This window comes from Staurois parvus, unplaced genomic scaffold (genome assembly GCF_062004578.1).
Source record: "Staurois parvus isolate SC_StPar_1 unplaced genomic scaffold, SC_StPar_1.0 ptg000394l, whole genome shotgun sequence".
Taxonomy (NCBI): domain Eukaryota; kingdom Metazoa; phylum Chordata; class Amphibia; order Anura; family Ranidae; genus Staurois; species Staurois parvus.
In genome coordinates, this window is record NW_028318190.1 from 5,027,256 (window position 1) to 5,046,813 (window position 19,558).

General features: G+C 44.4%; 1 protein-coding gene across 1 annotated transcript in view; it reads left to right on the plus strand.

Annotated features, from left to right (window-relative positions):
* LOC149455432 (arf-GAP with SH3 domain, ANK repeat and PH domain-containing protein 3-like) overlaps positions 1-19,558 on the plus strand; it is a 103,002-nt gene that overhangs the window by 55,511 nt on the left and 27,933 nt on the right. The window contains exons 12-16 of the mRNA XM_089686280.1: positions 2,378-2,465; positions 10,829-10,877; positions 10,989-11,149; positions 13,089-13,222; positions 15,100-15,191. Of these exons, the coding sequence (XP_089542406.1) occupies positions 2,378-2,465; positions 10,829-10,877; positions 10,989-11,149; positions 13,089-13,222; positions 15,100-15,191 (524 nt within the window). The remainder of the gene's footprint in view (positions 1-2,377; positions 2,466-10,828; positions 10,878-10,988; positions 11,150-13,088; positions 13,223-15,099; positions 15,192-19,558) is intronic.

Here is a 19,558-nt window from a genome sequence, read left to right on the forward strand (position 1 = left end):
GCGAACTCGAACGCCGCGGCCGGCCGGGACCTAGTGCCCGTGTACTGGGTGGAGCAGTGCGCCTGCGCCGGGACCATCGCGGCAGGGATCGAGGAGATCCCTGACACTAGCATGCCCCTCCCTCCTCGCTTGTCAAGACACTAGCCTGCTCCTCCCTCCTCGCTTGTCAAGACACTAGCCTGCTCCTTCCTCCTCGCTTGTCAAGACACTAGCCTGCTCCTCCCTCCTCACTTGTCAAGACACTAGCATGCCCCTCCCTCCTCGCTTGTCAAGACACTAGCCTGCTCCTCCCTCCTCGCTTGTCAAGACACTAGCCTGCTCCTCCCTCCTCGCTTGTCAAGACACTAGCCTGCTCCTCCCTCCTCGCTTGTCAAGACACTAGCCTGCTCCTCCCTCCTCGCTTGTCAAGACACTAGCCTGCTCCTCCCTCCTCCCTTGTCAAGACACTAGCCTGCTCCTCCCTCCTCACTTGTCAATACACTAGCCTGCTCCTCCCTCCTCACTTGTCAAGACACTAGCCTGCTCCTCCCTCCTCGCTTGTCAAGACACTAGCATGCCCCTCCCTCCTCGCTTGTCAAGACACTAGCCTGCTCCTCCCTCCTCGCTTGTCAGGACACTAGCCTGCTCCTCCCTCCTCACTTGTCAAGACACTAGCCTGCTCCTCCCTCCTCACTTGTCAAGACACTAGCCTGCTCCTCCCTCCTCGCTTGTCAAGACACTAGCCTGCTCCTCCCTCCTCGCTTGTCAAGACACTAGCCTGCTCCTCCCTCCTCGCTTGTCAAGACACTAGCCTGCTCCTCCCTTGTCAAGACACTAGCCTGCTCCTCCCTCCTCACTTGTCAATACACTAGCCTGCTCCTCCCTCCTCACTGTTAAAGCGATTGAAAAGGGTAGAATAATAATAATTTTTTTTTATAACAAACATGTCATAGTTACCTGCTCTGTGCAATGGTTTTGCACAGAGCAGCCCTGATCCTGCTGCTCTTGGGTCCCCCGTTGACACTCCTGGCCACTCCTGGCCACTCCCACCTTCTGAGTGCCCCCATAGCATGCTTGCTCTTGAGCCAGATCTATGTGTCCATAAGACACAGAGATTGCGGCCTGGCCCCTCCCCCTGCTCCCTCCTTACTAATTGTGATTGACAGCAGCGGGAGGCTCCAGCTGCTATGTCTGAGCCAATGAGGAGAGAGTGAGCTGAGGGAGCCTGTGCTCTCCTGCACATTGCTAGATCAAGATCAGGCTCACGTAAGTATAAGGGGGGTGCTGGGGAAGGGGGTTGGATTTTACCTTAATGCAGAGAATACATTAAGATAAAAAACCTTCTGCCTTTAGAACCACTTTAATTTTTTTTCTTAGAGAGGAGATCCTGGCAGCCTGTCCATGTTTCTAAGCTGTTAGAAACTACTGAAACCTTTGATCTTTGATCAGGGGTGGACTGACAACTCATGGGGCCCCCGGGCAATAGGGGATCATGGGGCCCCTGTGTCCTTGCCCAAACTCAAAAAAGCCTATGAAAAAGGTACCAGGGGCATCTCATGGGGCCCCCTACTGACCTCGGGCCCTCGGGTAGTGCCTGAGTTTCCAAATGGTCAGTCCGCCCCTGTCTTTGATGATAAAAAAAAGTATGTGTGCATTAAAAGCAGCTAGGGAAGTCAGGGATGGCTTGTTTTAAGGTTTTTACTGCTTGTTAATGATATGTAAACAGCAAAGGGCTGGTTGAACTTGTCGTGTTGTATCAATGACCTTGCACCAGTATGCAGAACATACATGACACTGTGGTACCGTACTGCAAGGCAACACTGAGGTATCACATAGGAATGCAGACTCCATTCCTGTGCATTTCCCCCGCAGTGCGATTCAGCAGCCTATTCATTAGAATAGACTGCAATACGCATCAGACCACACAAAAAGTAGTGCATGTTCTAAAAACACGTCGCATTAAATTTCATGGTACCGACGTAACATGCAGTCTGGTGCCCGCGAACTGTTTGTGATCTGTGTTTGGGGTGCCGTTAACAATGTATTGGCAGCAGGAGATCGCACAGGCAGTCTGTTTTGAATGCGGCGTGGGAAACGCACACAGAACAATAGAAAACACTTGTAGATTGGACCCCACATTAGAAAATCAAACAAATGTTCGAGAAAAATTCTACTAGTGTGTGTGCAGCTTAAGTGATTTTTATTAATAAAGGGAATTGGGCCACTCCTTGGTAAAGTACAGAACAACTGGGAGCTACAACCTCAGATGTCATATTTTCTGAAAAGCCATTTGAATACAGAAACTTGTATCTTGCTATGCTATATTTCAAACATGATATTTGTTGCTGTGCGTTTTTGCATATTTTCATTGCACTTTTATGCTTTTTGTTGCATTTAGATTAACCGGCCTCCAGCAAAAATTAAATTACTGACTTGCCAGGTGCGGCCGAATCCAGAAGACAAGCGCAGCTTCTATTTAATCACACGTGAGTTGTGCAGAGACAGATTGTCCATGTAGGCATGTTTAGACCTGTGAGAAAAGCTAAACATTTCTGCTAAGCTACAGGAAAAGTTATTTTTATTCTGCTAGAAGAGGAGACTCTGATGCTAAAGAAGAATTCCAGGTATGGTATATTTTTGTGACATTGTTACATTGATCCAGCTAGGACCAATAGAACTTTGTAAACACTATACCTGGCTGATGCCCCCAGATGCTGGGAATACCTGAAGTAGACACAGCTACCCCAGTGATCTCCCATGCTGAGCAGCCGGCCTGATGCATACTGAATACAGGAGGTCGGCTTTATGGCACAGGCGCCATTCAGAGAATGCTTTGCATTTTCTGAATGAATGAAAATCATTCATTGATTGGACGAGGTAAGGAGCGTTAAGTCACTGCCCTGCCTCTCCACCTCATCCAATCAGAGAATGTTTGTAGCCTCCCTGGTGGTATTCCCGAGTGTAGCTCGGGGTAGAGTTTCAGTACCACAAGCGGTAACCCTGAGCTACACTTGGGAATACTATGCGGCGCTGCTCCGCGATCCCTCGATCACTTACCTTGTCCTGCGCTCCCGTGATGTCCCTCCTGCAGCGTCCCTTGTAATGTCCTCCGGCGGATGCTGGCATCTGTCTTCTGGGTCCTGTCCCCTGCGAGCATCAGGATGTACGGGGGACGGAACGGCGGGAAATTTGAAAATTGACAAAAAGTGACATTCACTAAATTCACTAAAATCACATAGTATAACATTACTGTATCAAACCATTTCACATACATTTTGTCCCGAGTGCTTTGTCCTGTGCCCTGCCTGCATTTTGACTGTTCTTTCTGCCTGGAAACTTAGAAACGTGCATGGCGACCAAAAAGCGACCCTTTAGGTCAAAAGCGGTTTTAGACCAACTAGAGAACAGCGATAGTAAATTAGAACCACTTGCAGAATTGAGTGATAATGATTCATGGGGAAATTCGTCATCAGACACTGAAAACGTTTTTGCGACTAAGCTCAGTGATGTGCGAACTTGGCGCTCTATTTCAAATTTCAGTGTTTTTGGTTTGATTATATTATTGAATTAAATTTATTATTATATTACTATTTTTTATGATTATTTATTAAAGTATAATTTATGATTTCGTGTTTCAAATTTTAACATACCCGGGATGTTTACTAGACTCTTGTTCGGACAGATTTCAGTGAGTTATTCCTAAAAATTAAAGACCTACAAAAAAAAAAAACGTATTTCCATTCAAAAAAATGTACCGCTTTGAGCACAGAAATATGGACATAATCAGACCGCTAGGAAGGTTAATTCATTCAGAAAATGCAAAGCTTTCTCTGAATGGTGCCTGTTAACAGTGCATCAGGCTAGCTGCTCACCATGGGACCAAGACGCAAGTGGAGATCACTGAAGTAGATTTCCAGCTTCCAGGGCCATAGGCCAGGTAGGGTACTGTCTATATGTAGTTATGTTGTTCCAACTGGATCAATGTCATTATGTAAAAATATACCGTTTATTATTAATTAAGTTTAAAAAGGATGCATGACATACATACCGTATTTTCCGGCGTATAAGACGACTTTTTACCCCTTGAAAATCTTCTCAAAGGTCGGGGGTCGTCTTATACGCCGGTATACGGCATGCTGACACTTTTTAGGGAGGCGGCGCGGTGCTGCCACTGCCCCCCCCCCCTTCCAACGGAAGGGACACTAAGTACAGGGGTGGGCAGGGGCTGCTGTCTCTTACCTGGCTCCGGTCCCACGACAATCCAGTCCAGGAAGTGCGGCTGCTCCTTCATTCAGTTCGGCCACTGGATGTTCGCGTGGCTGCTTGGCTCCGCCTCCTCACCGGTGATTGGCCGCCAGAACTGTAGCTCAGGAAAGACACACCGGCGAGGAGGCGGAGCCGAGCGGCCCTGCGAAAATCGAGTGAAGGAGCGCCCGGTAAGTGTGCCGTGCAGAGGTGCTGCTGCAACCACATATGCTGGCTACAGCAGCACCATACTGGAACAGGGGTCAGCAAGTGTCATTGGTGTCAGTGGGAGGAATAGTGCCCCATCATTGGTGTCACTGATACCAATGATGGGGCATTATTCCTTCCACTGACACCAACGATGGGGCACTTTTCCTCCCCTCCACTGACGCCAACGATGGGGCACTATTCCTCCCCCCCCACTGACAACAACGATGGGGCACTATTCCACCCCATCCAATGATGGAACACTATTCCTTCCCCCACTGACACCAATGTTGGGACACTATTCCTCCCACTGACACCAATGTTGGGACACTATTCCTCCCACTGACACCAATGTTGGGACACTATTCCTCCCATTGACACCAATGACGGGGCACGGTTCCTCCCACTGACACCAAAGATGGGGCACTATTCCCCCCACTGATACTAATGATGGGGCACTATTCCTCCCACTGATACCAATGATGGGGCACTATTCCTGCCACTGATACCAATGATGGGGCAATATTCCTGCCACTGATGCCAATGATGGGGCATGATTCCTCCTACTGACACCAATGATGGGGCGCTATTTGTCCCACTGACACCAATGATGGGGCACAATTCGTCGCTCTGACACCAATGATGGGGCACTATTCCTCCCACTAATACCAATGATGGGGCACTATTCCTCCCACTGATACCAATGATGGGACACTATCCTCCCACTGACACCAATGATGGGGCACTATTCCTCCCACTGACACCAATGATGGGGCACTATTCCTCCCACTAATACCAATGATGGGACACTATTCCTCCCACTGACACCAATGATGGGGCACTATTCCTCCCACTGACACCAATGATGGGGCACTATTCCTCCCACTAATACCAATGATGGGACACTATTCCTCCCACTGACACCAATGATGGGGCACTATTCCTCCCACTGACACCAATGATGGGGCACTATTCCTCCCACTGACACCAATGATGGGGCACTATTCCTCCCACTGACACCAATGATGGGGCACTATTCTTCCCACTGGTGTGCATTGCTAGAGGGGTAGTCTTAACACTATATTTTACAGGAAAAGTAGGGGGTCGTCTTATACGCCGGAAAGTACGGTATTTCTAGTCCAGTGAATAATAGCTTAAAGAACAACTGTACTTCATAGTGCATATGCGTTCTACAGTTCCGCTCATTCTTAAGAGATAGCTGTACTCATGGCAGCCTCCAGCTGTCACTCTGAGTACAGCTTTCCCATGGAAATGAATGGCTCTGGGTGATGTTGCACAGTGAGGATTACTAGAATAGAGCTTAAGGTAAGCATAAGTCTTGGTTCACACTACTGCAACCTGAAAGTCGCGTGACTTACAGTGCAACTTTGCCAGGCAACTTGAGTACTATTTTGAAGTGACTTTGATGCAACTTTCAGGGAATACCTGGGTAATCTTCCTGTAACGTTGGATCCAAATCACATCAATATACAGTGGATAGAAAAAGTCTACACACCCCTGTTAAAATGTCAGGTTTCTGTGATGTAAAAAAATGAGACAAAGATAAATCATTTCAGAAATGTTTCCACCTTTAATGTGGCCTATAAACTGTACAACTCAATTGAAAAACAAACTGAAATCTTTTAGGGGGGGAGTAAACATAAAAAAAATAAAATAATGTGGTTGCATAAGTGTGCACACCCTCTTATAACTGGAGATGTAGCTGTGTTCAGAATTAAGAAGTTCAGAATTAAGCAATCATTTCAGATCTTTGTCCATCTTTTAGGCTACTTCCATTAAAGTCTATGGGCACAATAGAAGTCGCCTTGAAGTAGTACAGGAACCTTTTCTAAAGTCGGAGCAACTTCAGTAGTGCTAATTAAGACAGCTCTCATTGACTAACATGTGATTTCACAAATCATGCGAATTGGGGTCTCACATGTCATACAACTTGGGGTATCAGATTCCAAGTCGCATCTGTGTGAACCGAGCCTAACACCTAGTTGGCAGGACTCATGTGCATCAGAGGTCCGAATCTCATGTAGGCCCCTGTGGTGCATTTTCGTGTGCACCAAACCATGTATTGCCCCGGTGCGATTTTGAAAACAAAAAGGGTTTGGGACTTTTTCAGATTTCTAGCAGGTAGTGCTGACCTATCCACAACGTGTGCACCAAATACAGATGTACAGATCTGAACCTGTTCTCACATCTGTGTCTTCAATCCCCACTACACATCACAGTCCCCTCCTCATTTACAGCAAGATCCCTCTTGATGAGTGTCCTCAGCTCCCCCTTTACATCACCCCCTCCATCCTTTCACAATAGTGTTCTCACACTTTCTTGACATCAAACCCCTCCCTCCCAACAGTACTGTCCTCTGCCCCCTTCACTGAAGAGTACTCTGCTCCTTTTTACATTGTCCCCCCACATTACTCTCCCAAGACACCCCCCCCCACTTTAATGTCCTCAGTCCCCACACACCACAGTCCCTAGCCCCCCATATTACTGTCCTCAGCCCTCATTTACAATAATGTCCTTAGCCCTTTTAACTTTGCCCCCCACTGTCCTACCTTACATAGACAGTGATTGATTGCTAGGACTGCCCTTCATCCTAGCAACCAATCACCTGCTTGTTAACCTCTGGCAGCTCCCAACCTCCATCCAGATCTGTCCTGCCTCCTGCTGTCAGTTCTGTGAGGATGACCACGAGACAGCTGGGGGAAGAAAAGACTCTTAAATGGCAGAACTGCATGGGTCCGGATGGGACAGTGACTCGGTCCGCATCCGGACCCCAGTCTGCCATTTAGTGATTCCTTCTCTATAGCGTGCTGACACAAAGTGAGGGAGATGTTCAAGGCCTCATACACACAGGATGTAAAACATGTCCTTTTTACAGACATTTGACTTTTTTCTGCCTCTAAGTGCCATTCTATGTTAGCCTATGTGTCCATGCACACATAGGCATTTACAGGCAGGGGCTTTTAGAGGCAGGAAAAAAAAAACAACACACAGATTGGGCATTCAGAAAAGGAGTGTTTGAGCACTGGATGCATTTAGACGCATTTGCACGTTACTGCTTTCTAATGGGCAGAATAAATTAATACACTAGCCACTAGAATGCATTAGCACCAAATGCTTGAACGTACATAGATACGGCTTTAGGCACGTATTTTTAAGGTGTGTTTTCCTCCCCTGGAGCAAAGGCTTCCAGGGGAATCAAGAAAACATCCTGGGTGCATGAGAACCCAATCAGCTTCCAGTTTTTTAGTCAAAACTTAAAGCAGATGTTAAGGCTGAAGGTTTTTTACCTTCATGCATTCTATGCATGAAGGTAAAAAACCTTCTGTGTGCAGTGTGGCGATTGGATGCGGACAACCATTTTGTTAAAGATCCACCATCTTGTATCATACTCTGCAAATATCATTCTCTCTCCCTCCAGCCCCCTTGCAAGGAATGTGGTCTGTGTGTGTGCTGAGCTCAGGAGTGCACAGAGCACAGCTGGATACACTTCATGATTGTAAATCCAATTAGCTGGTTCCATGATGTCTGTCAGACCCTTGCCTTGGCCTGGTCGTAAAGCTATAAATCACTGGACATGAAAAACATTCCAGAATGGCAGTAAAACATACATCCCACTTGAAACCACTTTTCCATACAAATTCATAAATCCCGACAGGAACAAGGTACAATAAAACAAAGCATATATTCAGATAGGTCAGTTTAATATGAGTCACCTGACACATTATACCCCTATGTGGCACCTACACGAGAGTAGAAAGCAATATGTCGTTATCTGGAATGGTAAGATATGTCATATTTGATGTCTGGACGTTCAGGATATCATTCTGCATATTAAGCTACCAGTGGCTAGGCATGCTACATGTACCTAGTGAAGGTTATTGGCCATGGTATAAATGGGCGAGGGATTTGTTCATACCCTGAGTCCCCGCCTAAACATCCCTGCTGGGTTCCTAGAAAAAAGGCTGTCATGCCTGGAGAGAAAGATGAAGAGATTCTCCCTTTTAACATCAGGAACCAACTTTGGGAGAAAAGGCACCCTTTTGTTCAGGACACTTGAACTCTGCTTAATCCAGGACTTATGCAAGTATCCTACCTTCTTAAACTTCTTCCTTTTATCTCTCTGTTGTGTTATTGCTCTCTCTATTTATATATATATATATATATATTTGTTACATCTTTTCTGTAAATATTTTTATTGCACCATTTTGACCTTTTTAGTAATAAATCCTATTTTCTGAAAAGTGTTGAACTGTTTCTAAAGCTCTTTAATGCAAACTAAGAATCCCTGTCTCTGAAGAGTGCTACTGTGTGTTTTAAACCCTCTGGATACATCTGTCTGCGGTGACATTGTGTATACAGACGCTTATTCAAACATCATAGTGTTACTGCTAAGATTTGTGAGTTTCCTCCTTCTCTGTAAAAGGATGGTGGTGGCAGTGTGAAGGGTTAATTGCGTAATTAATCTGACCCAGTAACAATCGCTCTCAGGCTGTTTGCACCTAGATTGGGGTCCAGTGAGCTGGAAAATCTTTGTGCAGGGTGCAGCTGAGAGTGGCATTGTTACACAAGTGGCAGCGCGGTTTTAGATTGGCTAGTCCTTCGGTCAAAAGTTGGTGAGAAGGGCTGGGGTCTGACGCCGCGCTCGTCACATGCAGCAGTGCCCCCCAGCCCCTTCAAAACTTACCTGAGCCTCATCATGATCCAGTGATGTGAACGACAGCCTCGGCTGTCCTGGGTCTCTGCCTCCTCATTGGCTGAGACAGCAAGCGGAAACCATTGTCTCCCACTGCTGTCAATCACAGCAAGTCAGTCAATGAGAAGAGAGAGGGAGCTGGGCCAAGTCACAGCTTCATGTATGGATGGAAACACAGAGCAGCAGATGCCCCCATAGCAAGCTGCTTGCTGTGGGGGCGCCGGACAGAAAGGAGGAGCAAGGAGAACCTGCAGGGGACCCGAGAAGAGGAGGATCCAGGCTGCTCTATGCAAAACCACTAGACACAGTAGGTAAGTATAGACATGTTTGTTATTTTCCCCCCCAAAAAATGAGCCTTCAAAATCGCTTTAATTGAACAAGCTGAAGTTAGAGGCTGACTGGCTACTATGCACAGCTGCAAAAGATTTTGCACTCTCCAGTTTTAGTAAACCAACCCCATTATATGCATAGGCTGCAATTGGCTGTTTTGTTGAAGTGATTGTGAAGTTATTTTTTTTTAATAACAAACATGTCATACTTACCTGTTCTTTGTAATAGTTTTGCACAGGGCAGCCCCGATCCTCCTCTTCTTGGGTCCTCTGCTTTTCACTCTGGGCTCCTCCTCTTCTCTGTGTAACACCATAGGAAGCCGCTTCCTGTGGTGGTACACGTATGTGCTTGATTGTGAGCCGTGCTGTCTGTGTCTATTGAAACACACAGTGCCGCTTGGTCCTGCCCCCACTCCCTTGTCACTGTATTTGATTGACAGCAGCAGGAACCAGTGGTTCCTGATTCCTTTACTAAGTCCAGTGAGGAGAGAGAGAGAGCAGTGGCGATGCTCTCGGGCACAGCACTGGATCAAGAGCAGACTCAGGTAAGTATTTAGGTGGGCTGGGGGTGGGGAGAGCTGATAATATAGGGTTTTTTTTTACCTTAATGCAGATAATATATTAAGGTAAAAAATGTTCAGCCTTTACAACCACTTTAAATAATGAATGCAGCTATCTAGACAAAAGCCAGAATCGCTATATGACAGACAAGAAAAGCAAGAATGACTCTGATGCACAATGTGGCCATCGTTGTAATGGTGGTATCTGTAACGTTCTATTGTAATGTTCCTGTGCTTGTCATCTGGATGTGGGAGGCATGCTGCTGCATCACTGTACATTTACATCTAGCATAAAAGAAAACTGCACTTCCACTAAATAATACTCATTTTTACTTGTACCAACAGTCTTTGAAAGTGTCTAATTTGATTGGTTACTGAAAATAGAATATATTGCAGTATAACCTGCAGCCTCCTGGCTCTGAGTATGTCAGCTCCGGAATATCTGCTGCCAGATGATTGGCTCATTCAGGTCAATACAGAGCTGATCTCCCATCTACAAACCTCACTCTCTAGTGGTGACTTGGAAATACTCATTTCAGGCCATGCTGCTGGAAACAAGATATTTCTTTAGTACAAGTATCACACTGGCATTTTTCATAGGCTAGAGGGACAAGTAAAAATATATAATATTTAGTGATAGTGAGAGTGGGTGATCTCGTTTTGATTGTACAATGATTGTATGTTCAGACCTATGGTGAGCCTTGCAGATACTTTTTTATTTTTAGCATTGGTTGCAAACATCTTCAGAATGATATGAATAAATAAACATAAAGCACTTGTGTCTGCACTTTCAGATAACAGAACTTATCACTTTCAAGCTGAGGATGAATCCGAGGCATTTGTGTGAGTATAAGGAGATCTACTTTTCTTCGAATTCCTCTTCTGCTTTGTATTTGGGCATGATTGGTCCATTCATTAACATTTTTTTTCAAACTCTTTTTTTCATTTGCGAAGATGGATATCTGTACTGCAGAACAGTAAAGATGAATCACTGAATGCAGCCTTTGGTGGGGATGGAAGCTCCAGTGACAACTCCCAGCAACTAACAAAGCAGATCATTAATGAGATCAGGTCCTTACCTGGGAACCAAGTGTGCTGTGACTGCGGAGCCCCCGGTGAGCTATATTAACCACTTCAGCTCTCATACCTTTATACCTCCTATGGACTTGAACAATTTTTACATTTCTACTGTGGGCCTGTTTATTCGACTATAGCTGTGTCATTGCATAGTACATAGTGTACGTGTTTTTCTGGTGGCAAAACAGGCTCTCTTTTGGCATAGTGTATTATTATTATACAGGATTTATATAGCGCCAACAGTTTGCGCAGCGCTTTACAAAATGAAGGTAGACATTACAGTTACAATACAATTTGGTACAACAGGAAACAGAGGGCCCTGCTCGTTAGAGCTTACAATCTATTGCAGAAATTATTTTATTCTATAAACAGAAAAATACATTTTTCCATTTTGACCATTGCTAGTTTTAAAATAAGCAGTGATACTGTAAAAAAAATATGCCTTTTATTCTATAGCGTATGGCACTAAAGTGAAGTTTTGATAAAAAGCATGGTAAATTTATTTGCAAATGAAAAATGTGTCTTTATTATTTTTTCAGTGTTGCATAAAAACAAAAGCGCAAAATTAAAAAAAACAGTGAATGTAAATTAAAAAAAAAATCTAAATATGATTGGTAAATAAACAGCAGAAATATAATAAGTAAGGAGAGAAGGGGAAGAATGAGCTAATCAGGGATGATTTGGGTTAACTAAGGGTAATGTGAGGTTAAGTAGGACAACATACTTTTTTGTTTTGCGTGTAAGGGCTCTTTAAGGCTAGGTTCATCTGTGCGGGTGCTGCCGCTGCGGATCTGCACAAAAATCCATGCAGCCGCACCACCTGCACCCTCAGGCGGGTGCCATTAATTCTAATGGCACGCCGCCCACACTGGAAATCGCAACTGAGGTTCCCGTGCGGACTGCGTTTTCCAAAGAAGTGCAGGGACTTCTTCCCTGCATATCCTGGGGCACAGGAGTCCATTCAAATGAAAGGGCTCTCATCCCCACGCAAAACGTGGCCTACAGGAACGCAGAGATGTGCACCTAGCAAAACTGATGCAGAGCAAAGATCACACCTACCTTAATCTATATAAGTATGAAATAGTAAATGCAATGGAGTTGATTTACTAAAACTGAAAAGTGCAAAATCTGGTCCAGCTCTGCATAAAAACCAATCAACTTCCATTTTTTTTTTGTCAAAGCTTAATTGAACAACCATGCAGGCTACCAGGCTACCATGCACAGCTGTACCAGATTATGCACTCTCCAGTTTTAGTAAATCAACCCCAATGTATCATTACAATGTTCAGCCAGCCATATATGGGTCGAATACCAAAAGAATTTTCTTTTCTAAGAATCGTTCAAATTTCGCACCATTAGTGGGCCACAGCAACGGCTGATTTTTGAGGGACCATCGTATGTAATTGGGCATGTTTGAAATTTTTTGAAAAATGAGCTAATTTCTAATTAATGATGGGAGAAGTGTAATCGAAAAAGAAATGAGCATGAGTTGTGACCTGGAAAGAGAAGAAGATTCTTGGCCACGAAAATTATTTTCTGTAGCAACATGAGGTGATATTAAAGGTTTGGTTGATCGAATTTCAAAATCAATGGTGGCACCATGGGATTACAAAATGCATGAAATGTCCCATTTTCGAAAGAAAATGACACTGGTACTGGAAGTGTCATTGTACACGGGCAGATGCATTTTGACTGTCACTATTGCTAATACACGTTATTTTGATAGATGGTAGCTGCCGATAAGAAATATGACCAAATAAGTCTGTTGAAGTTTTAGGGCCAATTTCCCATTCCTTTTGTTCCTGAAGTGGCTAATATATGCCATCCTTGATTTTCTAATTTTTTTTCTCCAACACTCAATGTTGTCTTTGTTTCTTGTTGTTGCTTGCGAATTCCATCTCCCATCCAATACTTTGAAGCATTACCCATCTTGCTCATTTGCCTAATTTGTTTGTATCCATTTTCTTCTCATGACAGATCCCTCCTGGGTCTCTACAAACCTAGGAGTTCTCATCTGCATCGAGTGTTCTGGGATTCATCGTGATCTTGGGGTGCGGCACTCACGAGTCCAGTCTTTAACTCTGGATTTGCTGAGCACATCTGAATTGTTGGTAGGTGTTTTATTGTTCATACACTGGATATAAAAAGTCTACACACCCCTGTTAAAATGTCAGGTTTCTGTGATGTAAAAAAACGAGACAAAGATAAATCATTTCCAAACTTTTTTCACTTTTAATGTGACCTATAAAATGTACAACTCAATTGAAAAACAAACTGAAATCTTTTGGGGGTGGAGTAAACATAAAATAATAAAATAATGTGGTTGCATAAGTGTGCACACCCTCTTATAACTGGGGATGTAGTTGTGTTCAGAATTAAGCAATCACATTCAAAATCATGTTAAATAGGAGCTTGTACACATCTGCCATCATTTAAAGTGCCTCTGATTAACCCCAAATAAAGTTCAGCTGTTCTAGTAGGTCTTTCCTGACATTTTCTTAGTCGCATCCTACAGCAAAAGCTGTGGTCCACAGAGAGCTTCCAAAGCATCAGAGGGATCTCATTGTTAAAAGGTATCAGTCAGGAGAAGGCATTAGATATACCGTGGAACACAGTGAAGATAGTCATCATCAAGTAGAGAAAATATGGCGCAATGGTCACATTACCAAGAACTGAACGTCCCTCCAAAGCTGATGAAAAGACGAGAAGAAAACTGGTCAGGGAGGCTGCCGAGAGGCCTACAGCAGTGTTTCTCAATTCCAGTCCTCATGGACCCCCAACAGGTCATGTTTTCAGGATTTCCATTATTTTGCACAGGTGATTTGATCAGTTTCACTGCCTTAGTAATTACCACAGCTGTTTCATCTGAGGGAAATCCTGAAAACATGACCTGTTGGGGGTCCATGAGGACTGGAGTTGAGAAACACTGGCCTACAGCAACATTAAAGGAGCTGCAGGAATATCTGGCAAGTACTGGCTGTGTGGTACATGTGACAACAATCTCCCGTATTCTTCATATGTCTGGGCTATGGGGCAAGATGGAAGCCTTTTCTTACAAAGAAAAACATTCAAGCCCGGCTAAATTTTGCAAAAACACATCTGAAGTCTCCCAAAAGCATGTGGGAAAATGTGTTATGGTCTGCTGAAACCAAGGTTGAACTTTTTGGCCATAATTCCAAAAGATATGTTTGGTGCAAAAACAACACTGCACATCACCAAAAGAGCACCATACCCACAGTGAAGCATGGTGGTGGCAGCATCATGCTTTGGGGCTGTTTTTCTTCAGCTGGAACTGGGGCCTTAGTCAAGGTAGAGGGAATTATTAACAGTTCCAAATACCAGTCAATATTGGAACAAAACCTTCAGGCTTCTGCTAGAAAGCTGAACATGAAGAGGAACTTCATCTTTCAGCATGACAACGACCTAAAGCATACATCCAAATCAACAAAGGTCTGGCTTCACCAGAATAAGATGAAAGTTTTGGAATGGCCCAGCCAGAGCCCAGACCTGTATCCAATCGAAAATCTGTGGGATGATCTGAAGAGGGCTGTGCACAGGAGATGCCCTCACAATCTGACAGATTTGGAGTGTTTTTGCAAGGAAGAGTGGGCAAATATTGCCAAGTCAAGATGTGCCATGCTGATAGACTCATACCCAAAAAGACTGAGTGCTGGAATAAAATCAAAAGGTGCTTCAACAAAGTATTAGTTTAAGGGTGCGCACACTTATGCAACCATATTATTTTAGTTTTTTATTTTTACTTCCCTCCACCTAAAAGATTTCAGTTTGTTGTTCAACTGAGTTGTACAGTTTATAGGTTACATTAAAGGTGGAAAAAGTTCTGAAAAGATTTATCTTTGCCATTTTTTTACATCACATAAACCTGACATTTTAACAGGGGTGTGTAGACTTTTTATATCCGCTGTATATAAGCCCATCTGATTCTATATATGAAATTCTCTTACCCACACATTTCCTCTCTTTAAAGCTTGCCATTTCAGTTGGGAATGCCAAACTGAATGAGGTTTTTGAAGCTGCACTTCCTATGCCAAATCCAAAGCCCACACCTTGCAGTGATATGTAAGTCTTTGTGTGGATGACTGAGGTATGGACTGTGAATTAGGATAACTGGATGCTGAGTGCAAGACAACAATGTAGGATGGGACAAACAGTATATATTTAAAATATAAGCTAAAACCTCAGCCAATGATTGGGGAAATAAGGTGGAAAAATGTAGAGCACCATATCAAACATACAAGTCCAAACTCCAAGTGACAGCTAAAAACTCAGCTTAGATACAAAAACGATTTTCAGCTATCCTTGTAATCCGGGGCTAATTTAGTGTCAGGCAATTAACCACTTCAAGTCCGGACACTTTGACCCCCTTCCTGTCCAGGCCACTTTTCAGCTTTCAGTGGTGTCGCACTTTGAATGACAGTTGCGCAGTCATGCAACACTACCCATATGAATGTTTTAGCATTTTTTTGAGACAAATAAAACTTTATTTTGGTAGTATTTATTCACCACTGGGATTTTTATTTTTTTTGCTATACAAATGAAAATGTCCAAAAATTTTGAAAAAGTGTTTTTCTTATAAAATTTTGCAAATAAATAATCTTTCTTCATAAATCTTGGCCAAAAATATATTCAGTTATCTTGTTAGTAAAAAAAAAACAAAACAAATTAGTTTATAACCAAAAATTATAGTTTTTCAGAATCTTTTTTTTTTTTTACATTATTATTTATGTTTTTGGTTTTTTTTTTTACATACTGTCACCCTAGCAGTACAGTGTATACCATGGTGACACTGTACTACTTGTGGGGGGTGATGAAGATTTTTTTTTTTTGTACACTGATTGCTTTTACACCCATAAAGGCTGTAAAAGCAATCATTTTTCCTTCTCTGGCTGCATTCCTGCAGCCACTGAGAAATACTGTGTGAGCTGTGATTGGGCACAGGTTGTCACATGGTACAAGGCTGTTGTGAATAGCCTTGTACCATGTGATCTCTGTGATCATTCACAGATTTCACTAGTAGTAAGCAATGATGTCAGAAGTGACATCTTGCTTACTACTCTTCATGTGATCACTGATTGGCCAATCAGTGATCACATGATCAGGACCTCACACAGAGGTCCCGTACAATGATCGGTGTTCCGCTGTGTCCGGAGGACACCGGATCGTGGTGCTGCACACTCCCAGGGAACGCGCACAAGCAGGAAGCTGGGAGGACAATTATAAACGGCCACCCGCCCCTGCACTGCTCCCGTCCAGCTGTTTATATACATGGGCCGCATGGGAAGTGGGTAACCAGTACAGCTTGGTCAAGGCTACACCCCCAGGCTGCCGATTGAATGAAGGACCAACAGCACAATCTTCAAGTCATCCCTCTGCCCTCACCTCCCCTTCCCTCCCAATAGCATTTTCACAGGCATATTAGATTATAGGCAAATGGATAAAGAAATAAAAAAGTATAGAAAATACATTATATTTAAAAATGTAATAGTTCCTGGAATTTCTGTGAAAGCTGCTGAATCTAGTTTACTGTTAAATGCAATGGCAAAAAGCACATCAAAGCCCACTTCCAGCCAAAACTTTTTTCAGCCTCGTAATAAATTGGAGGGGGGATAAAATATCTTTCTATTTTTTTCTGCTACCTGTAACTTCTAGTGAGACTGTAAAGGTTGTCTTTGCATTCCTGCCTGAGTTACACTGCATATTCTATTCTGATGTCACAGGGTGATAAGTGTATTGATGACAGCAATAAAACCTAGTAGAATATTTTGTCTTCACCACTTTTTTTAGCAGTAAAAAAATATTTGATTGGAGTTGGGTTAAAAGCAAACCTGTAATTGCCCATGCAAGGCAAAGCAGTATTCTGGCTTTATTACCATCACACTCCCATTTTACAGGCTGCCTGGGGTAGGCTGGAAGGCGCATTTGTGTCTGCCTCCTCAGTTAGAGGCTGGAGCCCCGTGTACTGTGGCTAGTGTGCACAAGTCCTTGTTCACATTATTGTGTCCTCTGCCTGTGTTTAGAGGCCGGAGCCCAGTGGCCAGTATGCATAAGCTCTCGTTCACATTATTGTGTTCTCCGCCTGCATTAGAGGCCGGAGCCCCGTCACTGTGGCCAGTCTGCATAAGGCCTCGTTCACATTATTGTGTCCACCTCTTGCAGTTAGAGGCCGGAGCCCTGTGCACTGTGGTCAGTGTGCATAAGGCCTTGTTTACATTATTGTGTCCACCTTCTGCATTTAGACACCGGAGCCTCTTGCACTGTGACCAGTGTGCATAAGGCCTCATTCACATTATTGTGTCCACCTTCTACAGTTAGAGGCCGGAGCCCTGTGCCCTGTGGCCAGTGTGCATAAGGCCTCATTCACATTATTATGTCCGCCTCCTGCAGTTAGAGGCCATAGCCCCGTGCCCTGTGGCCAGTGTGCATAAGGCCTCATTCACATTATTATGTCCGCCTCCTGCAGTTAGAGGCCAGAGCCCAGTGCCCTGTGGCCAGTGTGCATAAGGCCTCGTTCACATCATTGTGTCCGCATTCTACAGTTAAAGGCCGGAGTCCCGTGCACTGTAGCCAGTGTGTATAAGGCCTCGTTCACATTATTGTGTCCTCTACCTGCAGTTAGAGACCGGAGCCCCGTGCACTGTGGCCAATGTGTATAAGGCCTCATTCACATTATTGTGTCTACCTCCTGCAGTAAAAGGCCGGAGCCCCATGCCCTGTGGCCAGTGTGCATAAGGCCTCGTTCACATCATTGTGTCCGCATTCTACAGTTAAAGGCCGGAGTCCCGTGCACTGTAGCCAGTGTGTATAAGGCCTCGTTCACATTATTGTGTCCTCTACCTGCAGTTAGAGGCCGGAGCCCCGTGCACTGTGGCCAATGTGTATAAGGCCTCATTCACATTATTGTGTCTACCTCCTGCAGTAAAAGGCTGGAGCCCCATGCCCTGTGGCCAGTGTGCATAAGGCCTTGTTCACATTATTGTGTCCGCCTCCTGCAGTTAAAGGCCGGAGCCCCGTGCCCTGTGGTCAGTTTGCATAAGGCTTCGTTCACATTATTGTGTCCTCCACCTGCAATTAGAGGCCGGAGCCCCGTGCCCTGTGGCAGTATGCATAAGGCCTCGTTCACATTATTGTGTCCTCCTTCTGCAGTTAGAGGCTGGAGCCCCGTGCCCTGTGGCCAGTGTGTATAAGGCCTCATTCACATTATTGTGTGCTCCGCCTGCAATTAGAGGCCGGAGCCCAGTGCCCTGTGGCCAGTGTGCATAAGGCCTCATTCACATTATTGTGTCCTCCGCCTGCAATTAGAGGCCGGAGCCCCGTGCCCTGTGGCCAGTGTGCCTAAGGCCTTGTTCACATTATTGTGTCCTCCGCCTGCAGTTAGAGGCCAGAGCCCCGTGCCCTGTAGCCAGTGTGTATAAAGCCTTGTTCACATTATCGCTTAGCAGGAAAAAGTGTTCCTGCTACGCGATTTTGACATGCGATTTTTGCACGATTTTGCGTGTCGCACAGGGCAGCCTATTTGCTTCAATGGGATCCCCTATGTGAGTTTGTTGCCCGTAAAGAAGCTCCTGCTCCTTTTCGGATGACAAGCTCCACATGATTTGTGAAGGCGTGGCATGCCGCACAACAATTGCATTGTGTTTTGGGTACCATTTAAGAATAATGGCAGCCAAACGCCTGCAGTGCAGTTGTGCCACAATTGTCATGGGGATTGCAGCAGAATCGCAGCACAACATGCTGCGCACATTTCGATGCCATTATCCTTTAACTGCACCCTGAATGTGACATAATTCTGCTCTGATTTTAGCACCCCCAAATTGCATGGCAATTGCAGCACAACATGCTGCATGCATTTAAGTGCCATTATCCTTCAATGGTACCTCAAATGTGATGCAATTCTAACATGCTTCTCACGTGGAAAACCACACCTTCGCAAATCATGTGAAGTTTGTTCCCCCGAAAAGGAGCAGGAGCTTCTTTTCACTTGACGCGCATAGGGCAGCCCTTTAAAGTGAATATGCTGCCCTTTGCGACATGCAGAATCGTGTGAAAATCTTGTGCCAAAATCATGCAGCGGAAATGCTGATAATGTGAACAGGGCCTAACTCTCTAGCATCTATCAAAATTAGAATATTAGTTTTTGGGTGAACTGACCATATAATTATTTTGGTACTTTTCATGAGATATAAATAATTTTTTCTTTTTAACTTTTTTTTTTTAATTTTTCATCCAGCACACAAACACATAGATCTTTTCTGCAAGTCCTTAAAAACCATCTCAGACAGTCAGAAAAATGTAACCATATTGTAGGCGTATCTGAATGAATGACATGTGCCAGAGCAAGAGCAATTACAAAACATTAGGCATGCATGTCTGCATTGAATGTTTTTGAACACTTGCAGTGTTGTTTTCAGCTTCAATGAGTGTATTGT